Source organism: Diceros bicornis, chromosome 2 (genome assembly GCF_020826845.1).
Source record: "Diceros bicornis minor isolate mBicDic1 chromosome 2, mDicBic1.mat.cur, whole genome shotgun sequence".
In the NCBI taxonomy this organism is placed as follows: domain Eukaryota; kingdom Metazoa; phylum Chordata; class Mammalia; order Perissodactyla; family Rhinocerotidae; genus Diceros; species Diceros bicornis.
The window spans coordinates 68,365,772-68,382,359 of NC_080741.1; the positions used below are offsets into that span (position 1 = coordinate 68,365,772).

Here is a 16,588-nt window from a genome sequence, read left to right on the forward strand (position 1 = left end):
TGCTCTTTTAGTAGAAGCTTCCAGGTGAATAGATTATTTTGAGTAATGGTTAGGTATTTTTATTGCATGGATGACACATGATATTAAAATAGTAAGCAGGGTATTCACCTTGTTCCATCTGTGTGTGTCTGTAGGAAACTATAAAGGAAAGAGCGTTTAAGTCTTCTAGGATACTGAAGACTTCCAGGAGAACCAGTGCGCTGGGTACAGTCACTTCTTTCCCATCGTATTGTCAAAACACTGTCTGTGATGGATCCAGTCTCCTTTCTTCTAGCCAAATGGTGACTTTGATTGCTCAAATCATTTCTTCATGTTCTTAAATTAGTTCATGTTCTTCATGTTCTTAAATTAGTGGCATATATTCTCTCACTGAAAAAAATGTTATGGTTTATTTTAGTTTAGGGGGGAAAACTAAAGAAAAATAAATTTACCTCTAATTCCACTCCCATTCTGGCAGCTATGATTACCTTTATATAGTCCCTGCTAGTTGTGTGTGTGTATTTGTGTATATACACTTTTGAATCCTACTTTTAAATTTACTCTTATTGTGTGCATTTCTCACTTTGCTCTCTGGAGTTGTGCAATTAAAAAAATATCAAATTCATGTATTATAATTTACTTTTTTAAACCTATTTTATGCTTAGATCTTTTTAATGGTTTTATCTTTTCCCCAGCTTTATTGAGATATAATTGACAAAAATTGTTTATATTTAAGGTGTATAATGTGATGATTTGATACATATATACATTGTGAAATGATTACAGTCAAGCTAATTAACACATCCATCACCTCACATAGTTACTGTTTATTTTCTTTTTTGTGGTGAAAACACTCAAAATCTGCTCTCTTAGCAGATTTCAAGTATATAATATAGTATTATTAACTATAGTCACCATGCTATACCTCAGATCTCCAGAACTTTTTCATCTTGTAGCTAAAAGTTTGTATCCTTTGACTAACATCTCCCCTCATAGTTGACTTAACCATTCTCATAATAGGGGGTAAATTTAGGTGACTCAGAATATTTTTCAATTTGTAAACATCTTTGTAATGTCAGGTTTTCCTAATGTCAGGTTTTCCACACTTTAAATTATTTTCTCAGGAAAATTGTCCATTAGTCAAATTTCTGAATCGAACTGTGTGAACAATTTTATAGCTTTTTGATAATATTAAGTTGTTTTCTTAAAGGATTATAATAAAACATACCAGCAACGGCTCAGAGTTACGTTGCCATTATACTTTTTCTTGTAATGAACATTTTTTTTAAAAAACTGGATTGTACCTTGAATAGTATTTTGTAGCTGTGTTTTCTAAGTTTATTATACTGTGTAGTTTTTTTTTTTTTTTTTTTTTTTGTGAGGAGATCAGCCCTGAGCTAACATCCGCCAATCCTCCTCTTTTTTTTTTTTTTTTTTTTTGCTGAGGAAGACGGCCCTGGGCTAACATCGGTGCCTATCTTCCTCCACTTTATATGGGACGCCGCCACAGCATGGCTTACCAAGCAGTACTTCGGTGCGTGCCCGGGATCCGAACCAGCGAACCCCGGGCCGCCGCAGCGGAGCGCGCGCACCCAACCGCTTGCGCCACCGGGCCGGCCCCTATACTGTGTAGTTTTTATTCACAACAATAAATATATTTCTATACTATTTTTAATGGCTATATAGTATTACATTGTGTGAACCTATCATAATTTACTGAACCAATTTCCTGTGGTGAGTATTAAGTAAACTGCTAATATAATTTTTATTATGTAATTTCTGGAACTATGTGCGGGTGAAACACAAACATTTCTTCATCCTTTGGCATGTTTTGTTGCCTGCAGAGTTTGAAGGTTCTGTCTTTAAGGAGTTCCTGAAGGCATGGTCAATGATTTAAAGGCTTTATTTTGCCTTTTGTTAGAAGGTCAAGACAATACTGGGGTTTATACTCAAGCGAAAAGTGCAATGCTCACTTGAAGAGTGACTTACTCAGGAGTGAATATTTTCTTAAATGTTACTTTTTTCTTTTTCCATGTGCAAAGGTTTTGTACTCTTTGCGCTAAAAAGAGATAATTTTAGAAAATTGCATTGCTGGAAATAAACAATTAGAATTTGTAGATAATAATAATAATAATATCAACAGTGACCATTTATTGAGGCAAACTACATGGCGCTCATTGTACCAGGGGATTTTTGTGCATTATTTTATTTAATCCTCAAAAATTCCTTAGAGGAAGGGTTTTAAAATGTAAATGATGCAACAGACATTTAAAAAAACACCTTCCACTTTGTTAAATGGATAGGTGGGTAGAAAACTATTCTTATCCTCTTTTCCCAATATGGTAACTAAGGCAGAGAGAGGTTTGATAACTTGTTGATGTCATAGAGCTGGCAAGATAAGTGATCGAAACCCATATTTAGGAAAATTAGGAAGTCTTTTCTTCTTAACTTACAGCTAGTGTTTAAGCATTTATATAATTTTGGGTAGAGTGACTACCAAAACCATTAGAAGTAGGCCTCATGGGGAACTTGCAGAGCACGTATAGGAGAGGGCATGCCAAGATGAATCAGAAGAAAAGACGGTACAAAGAAAAGCAGGCGGAGAAGAATTGGGTTGTCAAACCAGCTTGTCTTCTGCCCCCTTTCCCAAAGACTAAGGTCGAGTTCAGTGTTAACATTCTAATCCAAATACTTCTTTCATTAATGATTTTTACTTCCCAAATCTTAGGCAAATTTCCTCATGACAAAGTTCACCTTTTCTTTAAACTATTCTGTGTTAGTAAACATTTTAAAGATATTCAGGGAATTTAGATAACCTGTAGAAGTAGTTATTTGGTTAGATTCAGTTATAAAAAAGCAAATCACCCAATTTATTTTTAAATGTGGAAATCTGGGTGCCATTAAGACGCGTTGCTTCTTGGCACTTCATATGGCGGCACTATATTTGGTGGTGATGAGTAGTATGCAGTATAAAATGTCAAAAAAAAAAAAAAAAAACCTTCAGCCGTATGATAAAAATGCCTAGATGCAATCAAGCTGACTTATTTTAATTCAACTGCTAATGACTTAAATCCTGTCACCTCTTGAGTTTCAATTATGTGGAGTACTTTTCTGTGACTTGATTATATTTGCACAGGCTCATTTCATAGTTTGGTGCAATTTAGGATACCCCAAAATGCAAATGAAGAGTCTCCTTAGGAAACTAACTGTTACGTGTTTTTTGGTTTTCCCACAGCAGTTCCGAGGAGCATCCTGGGGCCTCCAAGCCTCCGATAAGCTCCTCCAGTATGACATCACGCATCTTGCTACGCCAGCAACTCATGCGTGAGCAGATGCAGGAGCAGGAGCGCAGGGAGCAGCAGCAGAAGCTGCAGGCAGCCCAGTTCATGCAACAGAGAGTGCCCGTGAGTCAGACACCAGCCATAAACGTCAGCGTGCCCACCACCCTTCCCTCTGCCACCCAGGTGCCGATGGAAGTCCTTAAGGTATGTGTGTGTCGCTCTTGTTGGTTGGGCCAAACCCTCTTCCCCAACATTTTCCGTTTTCTAGGTGTTTTATTTATCCGAACGTGTATTGAGTTATATGGACCCATCTGAATGATATTTGTAAATGCCAACTTTGTTGAATGCTACATGGCTTTGTATTTTAAAAGAATGTTGCAAACTAACTGTAAGTTTAATAGTAACCCTCACTAAATGGGGGAAGAGTGTGATGTTCCATGAAATCACAGGTAGGAACAGGTGTGGTCATGATGTCTTTCCATCTTTGGGAAAGTTTCAAAATGTACAAGTTATCTGAAGTGAGCCTCTTCTAATAACTTGTATATGTTTTTTCCTCACTACATTCTGTGGCTGTTTTTAATTTTTTTTCTTTATTTAGTAAATAATCTTGGCTATAGAATCTGACTCTTTTAGAAAGTGTCTTCAGATATAAAACTGTAGAGGAGTTTCCTACACTGTAATAACCAGACTGCGTAATCCTTAAACTGGAGTGAGTTGTCTGTTTTGGGTCTCTTTGATTTCTTGCTAGAGTAGAAACTGCAGGAGCTTGTTAGCATCATTCTATCAGGGACATATAGCTTCCTAATTATTAGGGAAAATTGTAACAAGTCTAAGAATAGAATTCCATCTCACACATGTGTCCTCCACATCCCATTGGGAGCTACTCCTTGTTTAAAGATAAATGTTCCAACTCTTAAATATGACTGATGTAAAGAAAGTTAAAAGGAAAGTAGGGGAGTTTCCTTTTTTATTTTTAATTTTTTTACCCATTCACCTAATTGATTCATTCTGAAGAGTCCCAAGTGTTACTGTTCATTAAACAATGTGAACTTTACACGCCAGTGATTCATTGTTGGTCTTCGCATTCATTCGTGTGCTTGGAAAAAACATCTCCCACTATTCAAAGTTTACTATTAAAGCAAATAGAGGGGATGATGTGTTATGATTGGGAAGCAACGTATGATCCTTACCAGGAAGTAGGAAGGAGATCCTTTAAAAACAAATTTAAAGTCAGTTGTTTTTTATTTGCAAAGACTCTTTCAAAATGTAGTGATGAAATAATGAAACCCTTTTATAGAGAAACCAACTGAAATTCTGTTAAGGCAAAAAAGATCCAAACAATTTAGCATAAAATTTTGCTCTAATGCGATTGAAGTTCTGGACATTGCCACTTAAATTAATGGATATTTTATTCTTCCCCCACCCCTCTCAAGTAAAGGCAAGGCTTTCTCTCGGGAGTAGATTATACATTAAATCTTTCTGTTTTGCTTGGGTGAAAATTGACAATCACTAAGTTTTCTATAGATTTAAGATTTAAGGTTTAAGTTGTCCGGTGTTCATAAGAATCATGATTGTTTTGTCTGTACCTTAGATTATTTAAAGTTATATGAATTAAATAATAATAAAATGTAGAGAAATATGTCTGTTTTATTCACCTTCATAGTCTACTTTTTTAATCTGAAGGACAAGTTATAGAAGAAATGACATGGATTTTTGCTGGTAGTGGTTTATAATACTTGATATTATATTACATATATTAATTGAAATGAATATTGCTATTAAAGCAGTTACATCTCATGGTGGGAAAATTACCTAAATGCAAATGTGTTGAAAAACATCATTTCCCTATCATCTTAAAAATGGACATCATTCCCAAATGTTTTTATTACTTAAAACATGTTATTTCAAAAATGATTAAAATTAAAATCTAAGTGGTTTGAATAATATACCCATTTTTCCTCATATTTCGCTGTGTCCTGGTAACACTGGCTTGAGCTGCAGTCCCCAATTTAGGTATGCCAGAAAAATGTCCAAAGTTAAAGCACAAATAAATTGTTAGAACTGGGATACTTAATCTAACTAAAAATGATCAATTGGTAAATTTATATTACATGCTAAATATAGTTGATCTCTATTTAACATGTGCAGTTAAATAAAGTAGTGAAGTATGTCATAGAAAGGAAAAGAAAGAATTGTTGGCACAGCAGTGTGGATTGGTTTCATAGATATTTAGACAGATTTTAGTACCCTTAAGTGAAAGATCAAATAAAAATATATGATTTCTTATAAGATGATGTTCTAAGAAATTCAAATAACATTTTTAAGGAGAGTATCATATAAGTGATTGCTTCAGATACTTAAAGCCTTGGTACTTTATCAAAATAGTTTATGTATTTTCAAAAGTTTTATGTATGAAAATATTTTTATGAAGTATTTATTATAGAAAGGTAAGTGAGAAAAATGTGGTCACTTTTTTCTTTTCCCTTTTATAGTTTTTAAATCATCAGCATAATTTTATAAAGTAAATGGTTAATAGCAAAAACAATAAATTTGCTTAATTTTGGACCATTTTTCTATGAATATGCATTATTAAGGAATGGATAATACCGAGTGTCCTGATTGTGTGCAATTATGACACAAATTATATTGAATAACTATTTACTCATAGTGTAGCCTGAATAAATTCTTCATTTAATTTTTAAAGATTTAAATCGATAAAACAGAACATACCTGCTTCTCAGTGGCGGTGAGTGTACAATCAGATATGCTCCCATGTGCTAGAGAATCCTGGTTAAATCTCTCTGTCTCCCACCGGTTTGCAAGAACTTGATAAAAGATAATACGCGCAAATTTAAGTTACCAACATTTTACTATCAGTGGATTGACTGACTGATTTTGAAAAGCTGAATTCGTGTTTTCAGATTAATCCTTTTCTTTGGCAGTTATACTTAAAATATGAAGCTTTGTAAAGCATATTTAAAAATTGTTGACAGCTTCTGGTAAACTTAGGACTAGTCTTTGGAATTTGTATTAGTGGTTGGAAATGTGCGTTACATATTCTTCACATGGTCATTGTTCAGTCTGTAAATTCAGGAAGCTTTGCAGGATTAGCCTCTGGTTTCTATATTGATTTAATTAATTTATGGCTTTATTCCTGGTGTTGATTTTTATGTTCGATGACATGGAATGATGTCTTATTGCTATATATTTAAGTATTGGAGATGCCCTCTAGGTTTCCAAAGAATAACCCTATTCAATTGGGTATTGTAATTTAAGGATTCTTCTTTATCATAAATTAACCAATACTTGGAATATATTGCATAGTGCATTTTTTCACAGTAGTGAACACATCTTATATTTCAAACTGTGAATTAATAAAAAAAAAAGTCATTAAGAACCATTAATGGAAGCAGTTTCTTCTACAGGTGGGTTTTGTTGACATGCAAGTCATACAGACCTGAGGTTTGATATTTGATGTAGCTTCTTTCAAACAAAAGCAGAGGAACCAGGGACAGACCTTGTGGACATGTCGGGTCTCATGGCTAAAGAAGCATCACGTACCAACCACCGCGTTATCATCTGCACACCCATCAAGCATCTGTTTTCACTGTCTCAGCTCCCTAACTCTAACTGATTATAGGAGCATCTGGTTGCTCTGATCCTGGACTGCATGTTCATCAGAATTTCTCTCCCCACTCCCTCCCGCAACATGGACTCTGACAGTTTATAGCTTGAAAACATTATTTATAGTTTGTAAACATTTCTCTGTTCAGAAATTTGTAGAGAATTACCCAGGATTTCCCTCTCTACCTCCTTCCCTTCCTTCCTTTCACTTTGGAATGTAAAGATTTCAAAACAAGGTGTTCTATCTGGAATAGATTGTACATTGAATTTTTCTGTTCTGCTCAGGAGAAAGGTTATATGAATTTAAAAGAAAAGAAATTTTTTTTGTAGCTTTAAGATATTTTAAGTAGTTCAGAGAAATTTATTTTTTCCTTTTTTCTACATCATCTCAGATAATCCAAAGAGTTGGGCAGATTGCTTTAGAATTAGAAATGATAATTATTGCTGTTCGTCAGATACAGAAACACATTTTGCCAGAGCCCTCTACGTTGTCAACTAAATTTACTTTGGTATTTATTGGGTGGTGGTTGCATAAATGTGGCCTATTGTTTGGATAGTGATTCTAGCGAGTTGTCACAGTGTTCTACCCCCAGCGTTCCTTGAGATTTCACTAGTGAGGGGAAGGGTGGATGGCTGAATTACTGGCCTTTTTTTGTAAATTATGAAATCTACCTGGGGTAGACTTTTCAAGGTGTGGTTTATTCTTTAGGTAAAATACAGAGACACGAAAAAGGGTGTGTGGAGTTACAAGTGGGTTGGTGGGTTATGGGCTAGCAGAAGGGTCTACTCCCACACCCAACTATGCATTTAGATTTTGTTCCTAATTTATTTAGCTGGGAATACAGAGCCTTATTAGCATCACGGTGGTTGCAAGAAGCAGGAACAGATGCAGCATGTCTCAGATTGGCTTGCCTTGCTCCCCTTAGTTAGGGGATCTGTTGCTAGAGGCGCTGTCCCCCTAAGAAAGGACATCTGAGAATTCCTCTAATACCATAGTCTGTGGGCCATCATATGTGTATTCATGTTCATCTGTGGGCCATCATATATTTTTGTCACCAGTCAGTGTGACTTACACAAACATTCTGTGAGCCTTGATTTCAGGACTGTTTATAAACTTCAGTGTCCTTTGTTGTTGAGTCAGACTTCGTGTCTGCAAGGCCACATTCTCTTTCAGGGGGACAAAGGGACTCAGTTTCCAGGTGCCACAAACAGGTCTTCGTTCTCCCAGCCCTCCTTTCCCTACACGGTCTTTGAATCTCTTGGTTGTATCACTTGGACGTGTTCAATGTCACACATAAGGTAATTTTCTCTTTACAACTCATTTTTATTGATTTTTTAAAAATTACAGAGGATTTGTTAACTTGGAACAGATTTAAACAGTGCTGAAGAAGAATCCAGCCGGAAGGTCTCCCTCCCACCTCTTCCCTCCATCGAGCTCCCTGGAGGGAGCTACTGTTAACAGTTTTGGGTGCAGCCTTCCTGACTTCTGCTGCTTTCCAATCCTACAGTTGCCTTTTGTGGGAGCGAGGTCTAAAGAAGTATGCTAGGCATTTTTGATCAGGCACACATAAACCCTATCTTTCTCTTTGTTCACATTTGCAAATGGAACAAAAGAAATAGAATTTCTTCTCTTTCTGTGTTGTCTCTGCTTTTAAGGATACTACCTCATACTCCACTCTCCCTTAGGCAGAATGGGGACTTCTTACTCTCTATTTTGAAAGCAGTTAGATCATCCCAATGGTACAGGTGTGCGCCAGCTTGCATTGGCACTGACTGGTAGCCCATTTGCTTCCCAGGCTGCTTTCCGAACCCCCGTGGGTAAGGATTTAATAATCTCAGGGCTGGTGCGAGAAGGTACTCCGTAGAGTTGTCTTACCTTGGTGAAATCAAACTTAACCCAGGCTAATTAGGGCAAAAATCTCAGTAAATGCGCATTGATTAATTTTAGACATCGTTTTTCTGCCTGCACTGCTTTTAGTGACTAGTCACTAGTAATGAAATGCTGGCTGAAGAAAGTCGGCTTTGCTTAGATTTTTAGGCCTGGTCCACTTGAAAGGGCAGACCCGTGGGGAGCAACTATCTAAAACAAAATATTCAACCTTGACACAGCTAAGCCTCTGAATTAGTTCCACTTTCCTGAGAACATTGAAACATCAGCTCTAATCACATGTTCACTTGGTAATACTGGCACAAAATGGAAATGATTTCTCTCCCTATGAAAATGGAAAGGATCTCTCCCCTTATGACCACAAGGCCATTTTTATGGGTAGTTTGATATGCTCAGGTTGTGGATAGGGCAGCTGTGCTCAGTGGACACCTGGACCCTACGGTTTAGGAGGGACACCTTGTCTTCAGGCATGAGGACCTTTGTCATCTTCTCTATGAGCTACTTTGTGATCACTGAAGTCCTCTTGTGAGTTTCTGTGAGAGGGCACCTGCTCAGCTCCTCCTGTTTTTTGCTGTTAAAGAAAGCTGCATTGATAGGTGCGCTTTCCTTTCATGTACACACTTCTCATAATTCCGTAGTACTGGAGGTTAGGGTAGCATCTTAAGCTCTGGGGCCTAGGAGTGAGGGCTGAAAATTGAAGTGGGCCTTTTTTATCTGGCTCTAATGGTAACTTCTTTGTAATGTGATGAGACCTGTAGAGCATGCATCCTCAACAGAGGTGATATTGCCCCCCAGAGGGGCGAAAATTGGTTCTTGGAGGGCAAAAAAGTCGTAGATGTTACAATGGTTGGTGATTCTCTAAAGGACCATAGTACATAAACAGATACACAGTATATGTGCCTGTTAAAATTTCATGGGGACAGGGATATGGGAGAGGCGGTTAGGAAAAAAAAAAAAAAAAGTCTAAAAAGGCTCCTTAGGGGGCTGATGATGGAAAAAAGGTTGAGAAACATTCCTGTAGAGTTCTCAGCATCTTTCTTTAACTCCTCTCTTTGTGTTGTGTTTAGAGAACACTTATCGAGGCTCTTATAGATGTGACTCCTACTACATTCCAGCTAATCTGTACCTCCCGAGGAGAACTGTTAGAATAGCAGTCCTGCTTAGCCTGTCCAGCACTGGGCAGTTATTACTAGTCTCCCCATTTCACAGATGCAGGACCTGAGGCAAAGGGGTTAAGTAGCTCACCCAAAGTCGCTGAAGCAAGTGAATACCGTCAGGATTTGAACCCCCTCAATTAGACTCCCTGGCTCAGATTTCTTAACCATCCGTAGTTATACCTCTCCTAGAGTGAATGACCTGGGAAACTTTAGGAGAGGGAGGTAGCAATATTCAGTCTCTCAACTGACATGGTAGCCTGGGGCCTGTAGCAAATGTTTCTTATAGCGCTTCAGGTCATAGCTTAAAATTTTTAGGGGAATTGCTGGTGTAAATGTGGTACTACTTAAAGCCACTTGGAGGAGGAAAGGCAATGACTGCAGGGACATTAACTGTTGGCTGGATTGAGTGATAGGCTGAACATTTCATATCCTTTGTGTCACTTATCCCTCTAGCAACCCTATAGGATAGGTAGGATAAGCCCCATCTTCCAGATGAGGAAACTGAGGCATACTGAGATTGTACTGTGGTCACAGAGTTAGGCTCCACACCCTACCGTATCTACGTATACCCACACACCCTGCTATGTCCTGTGTTTTCTACAGAGCTCAAGTTCGTACTCTAAATATTTCTAAACAATCACCAGTAACAGAATATGTTAGAGCAAAGTGAGAGGTCAAAGAGAAACTACAGGGGAGTCTCACAGGCTTCACAGAAGGATCCGTGATCTTAAGCATTTGAAATTAGTAAAGACCATCTATATTGAATAATTACAGTGTCTCCATGAGTCTCCACGATACGCCAGATGAAAGAGCTGGGTGTGTTCTTACTGTATAAAAAGATCACCTGGCCACAGTGACCACGATGGTAATTTGTGGTTGAGTTATAGTCATCATCGTTGGTCAAAAAACACTATAGTGATAGTCTCTGTCATCCAAAAAGCCAAAAATCACAAGTCAAGATCACTTATGTTTCAAACATCCTGTTGACCCAGGCTATCATAATTCATATGCCTCATAGTTCTATGTATTTTAATAATACATCTGTATTCTTTTAAATGATTTCTGAAATACTCAATTTGATAGACTCACACACATCTTTTCATATGAATTTTCTCCTGAAATTACAGTTTATAGTTTTGTTCCCCTGCCTACCTGCAGTATTATGGCTTTTGCTCTCTTTTGGCACTTAAAACTGGAACTTCAGTTCTGGTTGTTTTTCTGTTTGCTTTTAAGTGAATAATATCAGCTGTAATAAGTCTTATATTCTTATATGAAAAGGTCATGAGTCTTCTTCATGAACTTAATCCCAACAATTAAAGGAAGGACTTAGATTTGAAAGACTGCTGATGGATGACCTTCCATAGGTATGCTCTTGAACAATAGAGATTGTGGACATGTTTAAGCAAAATCTAATTTTAACACTGCCCTATTAAAATAAATGAGTGGGATCTGTGTTTGAAAGTATGTAAATCAGTGCAGCGGCTTTGTACAATGTTATAGTTGCCATCAGTACTAGAATATTGGCTCTTGCCCTGAATATGTCTCTTTTTATTGACTACTTTGAGTATCAGCGTGAACTTTAAGGAAAATTTAGCTCCTAACAATACACTAGTCTTTCAGACCTTGTTTATAAAGTTAGATATTTTTGCATATTAATTTATAACTGTGAAAATGAGATGAATCAAAATTGGAGCATATGAAGCAGATGAAGGAGGCAGCTTTTAGAGAGTGATCCTAGAAAAAGAACTGTTTAATCACTCTTCTGAAAAATGGAGAATACCCTAAAAAAAGGTCTAGATGAATCTATACCAAACTGTTTCTACTAGTGACCTTTGGAATGGGTTTTGGGATTGGAAGTGGTGGTGGTCAAAGGCTTTATTCTTTTTACCAGGAGAGCATATGCATACATTCTCAATGTTATTATAATGAGCATCTCTCATACATTTTATTTAGGAGTCTTAGCAAAGATTTTTTCACCTACAACTTTTTGAGGAGCACAGTTCTTCTGTTAGTGAATTTACTACATTATGCACATTATGCAACTCTAATGGTCTTCCCTACAGGAAAGATAGCAAGGTGTAAGGGTCCTGAAAATTAAAAATGAATAAAAGGATTTGAATCACCAGGTTGTGAATAATTTTAAAAAGCAGTTAAGAGGCCCAACATGAAAAGCAAAATTCAGATTTCTGTTACCTTACCACCAGGCATAGCTTTGTCATAATCTCCCCTGTTGGCCCTGAGTTTTGTATAATTAAAATTTAGGAGCTAGAAATTTTGTTGAGACTTAATTAGAAGCGACAAACCAGAGACATTCCTGCTGGTTAGGAAAGGCTTAAGAAATTCTTATTGGCTAAATTACAAATATGTAACATTTTTTCTGAACACTGCATGGTAGTTCAGACTGCCTAAAGGTGACAAGATTAGCTCTGTTTTTCTAGTGAAGTAGTAAAAATTAGATTAATAAGTACCAGGCAAAGAACCTTTTCTTTTTTTCGAAAGAAATCTTACCTTGAGTACTTCTGGCTGTGGAGAGCGGTGCCTTAATTAGCCACATGTTCTTTTTACCTCCTGGGAAATAAGTACGGGATAAAATTGGGGATCAAGACGTAGACGCACATTGACTTAGCACACGCCGCTAAGTAATTCATCAAGGAATGTTGGTAATTAGTCTTGCCTCTTTCAACTCTTGGCTTATTTCATAAAACTGGTTGATTTAAAATAATGCCTGCTGATTTATTACCAACACGTTTCAAGACTGAGACTTGGCCCTTAAACAAAAGCAATATTGTGCAACGATGGAAACGCGCCCTCTTGTTTTTGTGTTTTTACAAATTCTGAAGGGCCATCTATGGCCCCCTATTAACTTTGTTGTGTTTTCTTTTACTCCATTCAGCATTTTACTGGGCTTTCTTTTGTCTGTTGGTGAAGAGAAAGGGGGAGCAAATTAGGAAAAAAAGCTTCCAGACTCTTGGAGGTTTTGGATGTGAGGTGCTTGTCAAAGTGTATTGCTTCACTGTGGTTTGATGGAATTTAATTTGAATCCTTCGTCTGGTAAGACAGGCTGTAGTAATGGCCTTTGGTCCTCCTGCATTGTTAAGTGTTCGGTGATATTTATGACAGCCAGGTTAATCTTAAAAGGTTGAATTTATGAGGAGCACAGAACCTTGTGACTGTAGCCTCGTAGCCTTGGTATCCAAACACTGCAGTAAATTATTATTTGGATGCCAAATTCCCATTAATGCCAGCTGATGGGCTTCATTATGCTTTGAGATGCAGCCATAATCAGCATCCCTGTTGAAAATCTAGGATTAGATTAGAGGAATCAAAATTGGAGCATATGAAGCAGATAAAGTAGGCTCTAATACTTAACTGGGTGACCTTGGGCACATTCCCTGTTCTCTCTGGACCTCAGTGTCCTCATCTGTGAAATGGAGGTAATAGCGCCTGCTGTGGAGAGTCTTTGTGAAGGTTAAATGAGATAATTCACCTAAAGCAGTGCTGTCCAATAGAAATAGAATGTGAGCCACATATTCTATTTCTAGTAGTCATATTAAAAACAGTAAAAAGAAGCAAGTGAAATAAATTGTAATAATAGATTTTATTTAACCCAATATATCCAAAATATTATCATTTCAACATGTAACCAATATAAAAATTATTAACAAGATTTTTTTATATTCTTTTTTATATTGTCTTCATATTATGTCTTTCATACTAAGCCTTCAACTTGTGTATTTGACACCTAGAAGAACATCTTAATTCAGATGCTGAATTTTCATCAGAATTATTTGATCTCTGTTTAGATGTTATAAGGTTTACAGTTGAAAAAGTAGATTTATGTACCCAAGTTTCTCGAACATTTAAAAGATTTCCAAAAAACTAAATTGAGTGTGTCTTTAAACTTAGATTTAAATGAAATAAAAATTAAAAACTCATTTTCTCAGTCCCACTGGCCACATTTCCAGTGCTCAGTAGCCACACGTGGCCTGTGGCTTCTATATTAGCACAGATCTAAAGCATTTAGCACAGTGCTGGGTAGATGGAAAGTGCTTAGTAAATGATTCTGGTTTGTTGTTGTTGGTAATGAATAATATAATAATTTCTAACTATTACTCACCTAACTATAGTAATTATTATTATCATTTCCAAGTTGGCCATCTTCATATGCCACCATTGTACCTACCCAATACTGCTGTTTTCCTGCTGCCTTCCTCCGCACCAAAGAAAACATAAAAAAGCATTTAGTCATTATTTTCTTTGTCACAACCCTTTAGAGCCCAGGTTAGCTGACATATCTCATGTATGGTTGATATTCCCTGTCAAAAACGGGCTCTGGCAGGAAAGCACAGTGAGGAGTCACCCTTGGTCACATTTGGACTTGTCTCTGCCTGCAGCCTTCCATTCAGGCTTGAGCGATGTGACACTTCTTGACTTGTTAGTCACATGTCTTGTACTCTCAGTCCAGTTTCTTTTCAAACCTATATGCATCAGACTTGCATAGCACCTGTCCAGCGTGTTAAAGATGTCTAAAACCTTGAGAGTGCATAAGCATTTCATCAAAGTTCTTGGTGCAAAAAAGACATTGAAGGAAAAGGAATTAGTTAGTCTTAGTTGTTCTTTAAATATATATTCAATAGTAGCTAAATTAACATGGAGGGTATTAAAAAACTAGTTTTTTTGGCAGAGTTCTATATATGATTTTTATTCATGCTAATATCACTAAGGCAATTTCTTTCCTCAGTTAACTTACAGTATATTTTTAGGAATTTTCGCATAGCTGATGATTCAATGAAACAGTTTTTTCTCCTTTTCTTATTCACCAGGCATCCATGTTTTCTGTTTTGATAGTAGTTTTTGACCATTTATTAAATCAGAAATAATGTAACTAAAATGATAATTTATATTTTATTAGGTACCTTGTCATTCCTAATTCAAACAATGAGTCGATTATGTTGGAATCAGTAAACTATGTTGGAGAGATTTAATGTGTTCTTCATATAATACTAAGAGCCTATAAAGTTCCATTCTTGTTCAATTACAGCAAGCAAGGAAACCAAGAGAGCAAAAATACTAACCGTGCCATGACTTCCAGAAAGAAAAATCACAGTGTTGTCAGATTTGATGATTTCCTTGGTTTGGAGTTATATATTTTCTCAATGTTTATTACTTATTTCATTATCATCTTAAAATAAGTTAATAAACCTGTAAGCCATTGTAAAGTTGATTTCAATTTTCCTAGTAGCTTTCCAGGTTTGTATTGAACTCATATACCATAAGCATTTTTTTAACTCATTAACTGGCATAATCTTGATAGATTCATAATACAATGTTAAGAGTATGGATCATTGTGCCCATTTTTATTGATGCTTAGGACCACTGATATGTCATAGATGAAAGAAAAACTAGAACATTGTGAAAGAACTTTTAATTTTGATATAAAATCCTTATTCAGTTTGACGTGAACCTAAGGTATGTAGAACTGAACCCTAAATGGTGTTTCTTGGAAAGTATTCTGTAGCATAGTGGTTCTCAAAGTGTGGTCTGGGGTCTGCCTGCGTCGCCTGGGAAATCTTTAGAAACGAAAATCCCCTGAGTCCATTCCAAACCTGTTGAGCCAGAAACTCTGGGGTGGGGCCTATTAATCTGTGTTTTAACCAGCCCTCTGGAAGATTCTAATGCATGCTCATGTTTGAGAATCACTACTGTAGAAACCTGGAGGTTAATTTGTAAGAAGCATAAGAAAAATTAGGAAATGCTAGTGCAAATAAAGTCAACCAAGTTTCTTTACTGTAGGGCTTCTTAGACCTACGGTAAACATGTAGAGTTATGGCAGATCTTCAACAATGGTACAAGAGGTAGGCACTCTGAGAAGAGAGGAGAGCGGGAAGACAAGCAAAGGAAATGTTGCCTTTGTGTAAAATTGATCCATAGAAGTTGCAAAATATCCAGAAGCTCTTTAGAGTCCTTTGTACATGGGGTGCATTCCATTATATGCTTATACTTACGCAAAGCAGATAAAAATAGATTAATCCTGTTAAATCTTGGGGATAAAACAACAAGAAACTCTAAAATTACACAGTGGTTCCCACTTTAAGCTGCAGCGACCATTGTGCCTTTGGAGGAGCTCTGAGAGGTCAGTGGATCCATTTGTCCACAAATATTTGTAAATTAAATATATATCTCACATATATACCGTACATCTCTTTTTCTAAAAAAATGTAGATGCTGCTGTGATGGACAAAGTATAAATTGATACCCAAGCATATATTTCTCTTTTTTTTCCTCATTTTTGCACATTTTCTTAACGAAAACTAAAAGCAAAGTCCTAATCCAATAGGGCCTTGAAATATTTGACTTTTAAAAAGGGTTAAGAGCTACTTCTTTTTAGGAAAGCTTTTTTTTTTTTTAAACTATCAAGTGTTATTTAACGTCTACTTTTGGCCTCTGCTCTTTTTTTCAAATTGGATTTCGTTAAATGGTAACACAAAATGGCCTTTTCAGACTCTGAGGGACCCTAACGTCTATAATTTCACGAGCAGCGGGCCCTTGATGGTCAGTCTCTGACATCAAAGGTCTTTACTGACGTGGCCATGGTCTTGGCTTTGCCTTTTACACTGGAGCATTGACCAACAGAAAGTGTTTTATTTTGTTTTTTTATT

The 16,588-nt window shown here is 36.6% G+C and overlaps 1 protein-coding gene across 4 annotated transcripts in view; it reads left to right on the forward strand.

Annotated features, from left to right (window-relative positions):
* The window catches only part of MITF (melanocyte inducing transcription factor), a 214,099-nt gene that overhangs the window by 124,454 nt on the left and 73,057 nt on the right, over positions 1-16,588 (forward strand). For 2 of the 4 annotated variants that reach the window (XM_058562867.1, XM_058562884.1), the window contains exon 2: positions 3,215-3,464. In XM_058562867.1, the coding sequence (XP_058418850.1) occupies positions 3,215-3,464 (250 nt within the window). The remainder of the gene's footprint in view (positions 1-3,214; positions 3,465-16,588) is intronic. The other 2 variants (XM_058562875.1, XM_058562893.1) reach the window with 1 other exon arrangement.